We start from the raw sequence: 8,889 nt of genomic DNA on the forward strand, positions 1-8,889 counted from the left end.
TCCAAAGAGTCCCATAACTTACACTGCTGAAGTTTAAGAGGCTGAGTTGTACTTGAACGCAGCAGTGATCGTACACAGGCGCAAAGATGCAGCGAGAGAGGACGACCAACGCCACTGCGGCTGAAAAGTAGGAATAAAGACAATAATCATTTTATTTGTTGAATACTTATATTTCCATCTGTTTAATGATCTTGTCTTCAGCTCGTGTTTCAACGTAGAGACCCAAATATTGAGTGAAATGTCTCCTCTCTAGGCCCGACAGGGAGGCCGCCATCATGTCCAAATACTACGATGGAGTGGAGTTTCCTTTTTGCGACGAGTTCTCAAAATATGAAAAAATGGCCAAAATAGGACAGGGGACCTTTGGGTAAGAAGTACAGAGAGATTGTGCTGTGTGTTTATATCTGTGCATGCTAATAATGCTGATAACACTGCTAATGGCTAATGCTAGTGATATATGTAGCAACGATCAAACAATGAAGGGTTTTCCTTTTAAAACGGATGCTACCTAAATGATTGTGTATCAGTGAATTGAGGGCTGCATTAGTCTGTACATGTACATTACATGACTTCCCAGTCGCCATGCGACAGGCCGTTGCTCAGACTTCCATGTGCCAAAGCTAGAGTTTATGCAGCACTTGTGTAATAAAGGTCAAATGTGGAAACAACAGACACGTTTAGCTGGAAGTTGTTTACCAATGTAATTTCTATTAACAACCAAGTAAAGCTCTTCATGTGTTATGTCTTGTTGTAATTGTGTCTTTCACAGGGAGGTGTTCAAAGCAAAGCACAGACAGACTGGAAAGAAGGTCGCGCTGAAGAAGGTTTTGATGGAAAATGAGAAAGAAGGAGTAAGAGACCATTTCATTAATTTTGCAAACTGATATCTAAACCTTATTTTGAGTCAGCATGAGGGATTTTTCCACAAAAGAAGAAAAGACATATTTATGGAAAGCTGTGTTTAATTACTAGTTTGGTCTTCTGTTTGTATTTCAATTCCAATTGTCAATAATTACATTATTGTAAATTTCCCCATCGCAGGACTAATGAAGGACTTTTTATTCTTATTATTCAGAGTATGGCTGCACAATATAGCTAAAATGTATCGTCATCGTGATATCAACATGCACGATGGATGTATCGCAAAAGACTGCTTGAATTGCAATTAATGGTTATCCATGTGCCAAGCTCTTCATGTCAATATCTTTGGCCAATCAGACCTGCTACAGTTTAAACGTTGATTTGTTTGAAATGACTCCACAATATCAACAGTGATCAGCAGATAATGATAAATACTCTTCTTGGGGTGGCTGTGGCTGAGGGGTAGAGTGGTCGTCCTCCAACCTGAAGGTCGGCAGTTCGATCCCCAGTCTGACCCATCTGCATGCCGAAGTGTCCTTGGGCAAGATGCTGAACTCCCGAATTGCCCCTCTTAGAATAACAAAGTGCTGCGAATAGATGCACTGTGTGTGTGAATGGGTGAATGTAAAACTGTACTGTAAAGCGCTTTGAGTGGTCATCAAGACTAGAAAAGCGCTAAATAATACAAAACCATTGACAATTTACCATTTAAATCAGCCCAATCTTTCATCATAGCTTTGTGTGCATTTATTTATTATTTCAGCCCGTCCTGACTCCTCTCGTTCTCTTCATCCCTCTCTAGTCCTCACTTGAGACATACACACTCTCACAAACAAACTGAGTCATCGGACACATGTGTAAATTTAGAATGGGTAAAAACAACTCAATTTGTAATCTTGGGCAATATATGGAGAACTGGAAGAGATGGTGGGGCGCGCCTTGTTTGGCTGGATTCAGTTGGCACTGCAGTGTGCACCGTGAACAATAGAGACAGTAATGGAGCAGTAAATAACTGACAGAGCTCTTAAAAACTGTAACTTTTTTACGGTCCAAACATGTATGAAATTCCCCCAAATGAACACTGTAAGCAGACTACTTGATCACTAAAACAGAATTATTTAAACGGCAATTGTATAGGAACCATTCACTATTAACAGTTTACACTGTAAGTGTGTGTTTGCATATAGAGCGGGGATGTGGTATCTGATTAAATGGTCACTGGAGACACATTCTATCCCCAGGTGTGAAGAGACCAACTTAGAGCTCTCCACTTGTGATTGGCTCACTGGAGACGATGTTATTTCCCGGTGTGAAAATGGGCAATAATTCCAGGGCTGAAATTCTTTGTCAATACATCTCTCGCTCATACTATCTACATTTACATCTACTGGCCTTTAAATGTATGTATTATTGAATGAATTTCCATTCCTGGTACCACTAGTTCATCAAAGCCAGCCAGAGGCTGACTGCAGTTTGAACTGTTGACCAACTGTGTCCATCTGAAAGTAACATGTCTGATGGCAGGCAAAGCCTGTTGTAGACTCTGGGTCATTACTGTTTTTGATTGTAAAGACTGTTTCATACGTCCTGTTCTCATGGTGCAGCTTATCTTTACATTTGTTTCAGTTTCCAATCACAGCATTGAGAGAAATCAAGATCCTACAGCTGCTCAAACACGAGAATGTGGTCAATCTGATCGAGATCTGCAGAACCAAAGGTTGGTGTCACAAGACTATAGTATATATAGTATATATCATAATAGTGAATTTTGTATCTTTATCTTGGTTACAGTCAGTGTTAATTTCGTTGACGAAAAATATTCGTTAACGATCTTTTTTCCATGACGAAGACGTAACGAAAACGGATCCTTGAATATAAAAACTATGACTAAATCTATTTTAACTTTCGTTGACGAGACGAAAATGTTGTTGGTTGACTAAGTCACAATCATTTTTTTAAACATCATCATATCAGGCCGTCATGAAGTATCAGGAGCGGGCGAGTGAGTGTGTGTGTCTGTTTGTGTGTGTGCGTGTGTGCGTGTTTGCGCCAGATAGCGCACCGGTCCCGAGGCTCCGCCCCGCTCACTCGCTCAGAGACGCAGTGAGACAAAGAGTTTCTCTGGTCTCAGCTGCTCAGAGATCAGCGCAGCAGCTTCTTGATCAGAGCAGAAGCTGCAGTTGGTTTCTAAAGAGCTTCAGTTTCTGTGTTCGCCTCCAGTCTGACCTGCTCTCGCTTTTTGTTTTCACATTTAAAACCAAATATACATTTTTAAGCTATTAGGCTGCAGCTATATGTTTTTATTTATTCTAAAATAGGGTACTTCTTATTTCATACATTTCCCACAAATACGGGGAGGACTCAAATAGCCCTACATAGTTCTGTGTTTAATTAATTTCAAAGTAGGCCTACACTTGCCTGTGTATTTTCTTCTCTTCATAAACGTTTGGTGTTTTCCTTTGTTGTAACAGGTACAAATAGCAATAAAATGTCAAGAGTTTTCTTCATTGTCGTTCTATAATTTCGTAAATGCAACAAACTATAGTTTAGTATAGTATAACTTTATATTAAACTTTATTAGCTTTGTTATCAAATATGTTTTGCGGCTCCAGACAAATTTTATTTGGGGGAAGAGGGGGCAAAATTACTCTTTTTAAAGTAAAGGTTGCCGACCCCTGCTATAGACCTATGTTGGTAGGGATATCTAATGGACAACCTAAGTACTGCAAGCTAGACTATTTTGCAGTTTTAGACACAACACAGGGTCCCTGGGCCTGAGAAGGGAAGAAAAGGAGTTTAATGTGGCTACTTAATGTGCCTAAAACTAGACTAAAATGTAATTAGTTTTCGTTGACTAAAACTAGACTAAAACTAAGAAGGATAAAAATTACTAAATGTGACTAAAACTAATATGCATTTTCGTCAAAAGACTAAGACTAAATCAAAAATAGCTGCCAAAATTAACACTGGTTACAGTTGATAACCTACCTCTCTCTGTTGGCCCTGTCATGTGTAAAAAATGAATGTCTGTTTGAAAATATAGAAGGTTATGTTTCGTTGTTGGTAAATATTTATGAACAGCTTTGTTTCCTCTCCTTTTTCTTGCAGCAACACAGTTCAATAGATACAAAGGCAGCATCTACTTGGTGTTTGACTTCTGTGAGCATGACCTGGCCGGGCTGCTGAGTAACGCCAATGTTAAGTTCACCCTGGCAGAGATCAAAAAGGTCATGCAGATGCTGCTTAATGGACTGTACTACATCCACAGAAATAAGGTGAGGTGCTGAAAGAAATGATCATCCAATGGTTCTGGGACCTTATCAGCCAATCCAACTGGAGCACAAGAACACCATCAGTTTATTTCACAACTTAATTCCCAAATATTAATCTAAAGTCTGACAGAATATAAGCCCATTTACCTCAAGGCTGCATCACCTACTTAATATGGTTTCATCCCCAATAAATGAAACCATTTAGTTATAGACTATATCAGAGAGATCATAAATAATACCCACTGACAACAGAAAGAATTCAGACAACTTCAGTTTCTGAATTTTTTGGGGGCGGATATTTCTTTTAATGCATGCCCATTAATTTGTTTGTCATTTAATAAACTGAATGTTACTATGTTTTAATCATGACATACCTTCTGTTGAATCAGATCCTCCACAGAGACATGAAGGCTGCCAATGTGCTCATCACCAGAGATGGCGTTCTGAAACTGGCAGACTTTGGATTGGCCCGAGCCTTCAGCCTGGCTAAAAACAGCCAGGGCAACCGCTACACCAACCGTGTAGTGACACTCTGGTACCGACCTCCAGAGCTGCTGTTAGGTGACAGACAACCATAAATCTTTCCTCTCTGTCAACTCAATTCCCTTCAGTTTTATTTGTAAAGCACCGAATTGCACATACATTATCTCAAAGCACATAGTAAGATCGGACAATATTATAGAGAAACCTTTCTCTCATGCTCTCTGTGTCTGTCTCTCACTCTCTCTTCTCTTTCTCTCTCTGCTGCTCTCATCTGTAAACTCAAAATTTGGGTAAAAGGAACATTTTGGGTCTTTGCAAACACAAATGAAAGCCGTCATTATTTGCATATAGAACAACAAGTTGTCACTAAATTCCGACACATTTTAATATCAGGTGTGAACACACAAACTTAAAGCTGTCCAATTGAGAGGGGTTGGCTTGTCTTACTCGCTGACACGACTCTCTGACCTGCTACAGTATAAATGTCGATTTGTTTGAAATGACGACACAATATCAACACCGATCACCAAGTATTGTTCGGTACTTTTCTTAAATTAGCTAAATCTTTCTTCATGGCTGCGCACGCATTCATTCATTAGTTTAGCCTGTCCTGGCTTTTCCTGCTCTCCTCATCTCTCTCTCACTCTGACACGCAGACACACATACTCATATACAAACAGTGTCATCAGACACATCTTTAAACTCAGGCTGGGGTAAAAACAACAGAAATTGTGTGAAGAGCCAGAGGAGATGACAGGGCATGCTCGGTTTGGCTGGATTCAGTTGGCACTGTGTCCAGCGCAGTGTGAATGATAGAGACACAGAGAGGAGCGGTGAGGCATTAAGATGTTGGCTCAACATAGTGATGGATGTCAGCTATCGTCGATGAATAACACCATCGTATATCAGGCCAACCTTTGCTGAATGGTACAAAAAGGACACACATCGTGCTGAGCAGGAAGATGTATTTGCAAATGCTTGTGCAGATTTGTTGTGTTAGAGCCTTCTGCTCCACCACACGTTTGCAAAGACGACAAATACAGATAAAAACCAAACTAAATAGGTGAATTTGTATCGGCCTTTGCAACTAGCTCTGTTATTTAATTTGCTGAAACTGGTTGGCGCACTGGTTGTTATAATGATCATCATAAAAGTGATACTTATAGATGTAGTAATGTTAACATTAACAGCAGCAATAACATCAGCACCTATTAATAACACTAATGAAAAATAATGCTGATAAAAAATAACTGATATTAAAAAATAATATGATAATTGAATAGGGACCCACTTAACGTAACAATTTGTGTAACACATTTTACACAGTGGAGAAGAACATTTACATGATTTATTCATTTATTTATTCTAGTGCGTTCAAAAAATTTTAATATTTAATCGCATTTATGTCATAGTTAACTCGCGATTTAATCGCAATTAATTGCGAATTTTTATCTATTCTAAATGTCCCTTCATTTTTTTTTTTTCCATAATTTTTTTTTCCGTTTTAATGCTCTTATGAACATGGAAAAGTGAATTGGCTTGCTTTATGCAAATGTTTTATTTTATTGAAAAACTACATTGCCAAACAGGGCCATATAAAATTATAAAGTGCACATTTCAGGTAAACAAGGACTCAGCCTATAGTGCAGCTAAACCATGGCTTAATATTTTCTTTTTTTCAAGTTTGCAGTGAACATAGCATTCAGGCCTCTTATTTCAGAAACAATGAATCGTAACAGTTAGGTTACCAATAAAAGGTAAGTCTACTACTTCTTTGCTTTCAGCCAGCTACTCAAACAGACAAGCAACAAAATAACAAACAAACAAAATACACAGGGAAGTGTCGGCCTACTTTGAAATAAATTAAACACAGAACTTTGTAGGGCTATTTGAGTCCTCCCCATATTTGTGGAAAATGTATGAAATAAGAAGTACCCTATTTTTAAATAAATACAAACGTATAGCTGCAGCCTAATAGCTTAAAAATTTATATTTTAGTTGGCGAAATATTAAAACAAAAAGCGAGAGCAGGTCAGACTGGAGGCGAACACAGATACTGAAGATCGGTAGAAACCAACTGCAGCTTCTGCTCTGATCAAGAAGCTGCTGCGCTGATCTCTGAGCAGCTGAGACCAGAGAAACTCTGTGTTTTCACTGTTTCCATAGTTAAGAGGCAGTCAGTAACTGAGCGTGACCGACTTCACGTGAACGAGCTCTGATCTCACTGTGTCTCTCTGAGCGAGTGAGCGGTGGCGGTGGGTGGAGCCGCCGGACCGGTGCGCTATCTGGGAGGACACACACACACACACACACACACGTGTGATAGTTGGCAGCTCTGCGTTAATCTCGGGATAAAAAAATTAACGGCGTTAAAATGGGTTTGCGTTAACGCCGTTAATAACGCGTTTAACTGACAGCACTAATTTATTCGTTTGTTTGTCCATTTATTTTGATAGGTGAGCGGGACTACGGACCTCCCATTGACCTATGGGGAGCAGGCTGCATCATGGCAGAGATGTGGACCAGGAGTCCGATCATGCAGGGCAACACAGAGCAGCACCAGCTCACTCTGATCAGCCAGCTTTGTGGCTCCATAACTGCTGAGGTAAGGGGATATAACTGAAAGGATCGTAACTTAAGACTAAAAAAGCTTCACATGACTGCACACTGCTCTTCCTTGTCAACTGGACATGGACCTGATTTCTCTCTCGGTCAGGTGTGGCCTGGTGTGGATAAGTACGAGCTGTACCAGAAGATGGAGCTGCCTAAAGGCCAGAAGAGGAAAGTGAAGGATCGCCTCAAGGCCTACGTCAAAGACCCTTACGCACTGGACCTGATAGACAAGCTCCTGGTCCTTGACCCGGCACAGCGCACAGACAGTGACGACGCGCTCAACCACGACTTCTTCTGGTCTGACCCAATGCCATCGGACCTGAAGAACATGCTCTCCACCCACAACACCTCCATGTTTGAATATCTGGCCCCACCCCGACGGAGAGGCCACATGCCCCAGCAGCCGCCCAATCAGAACAGAAACCCAGCGACCACCAGTCAGACCGAGTTTGATCGAGTGTTTTAGTGGTTGAAGTTGGTTAGTTCGAATGACTTTGGAAAAAAAAAAGAAGACAGCCCTTGTTCACGGACGGTTTGCCTGGTTGGACTTCTTGTTTGCTGATTGTATCGTCCAGCTGGCCTAATATTCAGGAAAGCTCCATGTTTCTTTCTGGTTAAGGTTTGCTGAAAACTGGAATGTTCAACTGTCTATTTCTTTGTACGATTACTGTTCTGTGTATGCGTTCCTGAGTGCAGAAAGTGGACTGTAAAGTTTTATGCGGAACCTTTTCTCAGCCAAGTTATTACATTATGGCTTCATGCTTGTTTTGTTCATCTCTGCAGACATGGTTTGAGTTTGTTCACCTTTATTGAGCAAGGCCTCTGTCATAGTTTTAATTTAGATCTATAAAGTTGTGAGTCTTTTCACACTTGTTTTTCTTAAATAGATTTGTATGAAAAATACCATCTACACAGTGGATTGAGAAAGAAATTACTTCCGTCCTCTTTTTCACATTTTATGGGGTACCCTTATGGTAACTAATTTTGTCCCTCATCATTCTTCACTCGGCACAAACAATATGAAAACAATTATTTTGAAATGTTAAAGTATCAAATTCTGTTTGGCTTTTTCTTGAGGTATAGTTTTTAGATTGATGAGGGCACAAAATGAGGGCAAAAGACTTCATCATAAAGCTGCAACATAACAAAAGCTGAGGTCAGTGAAGGAGTCTGAATACTCACTGAAAACACTGTTTACAGACATTGTCGTGTTTTAATTTTCTTATTTATGTTCAGCAAGACCAAAACGTTTATCTCATCACATCATTAAATGATTTTCTTTTCCAGAGACATGGCCAACAGTCATTTAAGACAAACAATTGTACCACTGAATTGTACCACTGAACAGATAAACATTTTTGATATATTTACTTTCACTTCTGTGTCACCTCTCATATTTTTTCATTCACCAATTCAACAATGAAAACAAACAGAATTTAAAAAAAAAAAGTTTCTTGTTTTTTTTTCTAAAACAAAAATGAAGAAACATAGACTGCTACTTGTTTTTAATAATTTTATAGGAATTTCTACTTTTATTTTTCATATTAAGCTTTGTTTGAGATTATTATTATAGATAATTACAGTGCCATTTTACCACAATTTGTGAATTAGTTATTTAACACGTCTATATTCATGGGGAATTTCTGTTGCTCATCCCTGT

The 8,889-nt window shown here is 39.4% G+C and overlaps 1 protein-coding gene across 1 annotated transcript; it reads left to right on the forward strand.

Annotated features, from left to right (window-relative positions):
• Window positions 1-47: 47 nt before the first annotated feature.
• Window positions 48-8,605, forward strand: cdk9 (cyclin-dependent kinase 9 (CDC2-related kinase)). The gene is made up of 8 exons (XM_053411393.1): window positions 48-127; window positions 254-367; window positions 770-851; window positions 2,488-2,578; window positions 3,970-4,136; window positions 4,523-4,694; window positions 7,073-7,221; window positions 7,333-8,605. Exons 1-8 carry the CDS (start codon window positions 87-89, stop codon window positions 7,693-7,695), a joined length of 1,179 nt encoding a protein of 392 aa, XP_053267368.1. The 5' UTR covers window positions 48-86; the 3' UTR covers window positions 7,696-8,605.
• Window positions 8,606-8,889: the final 284 nt, after the last annotated feature.

This window comes from Pleuronectes platessa, chromosome 19, assembly GCF_947347685.1.
Source record: "Pleuronectes platessa chromosome 19, fPlePla1.1, whole genome shotgun sequence".
In the NCBI taxonomy this organism is placed as follows: Eukaryota; Metazoa; Chordata; class Actinopteri; order Pleuronectiformes; family Pleuronectidae; genus Pleuronectes; species Pleuronectes platessa.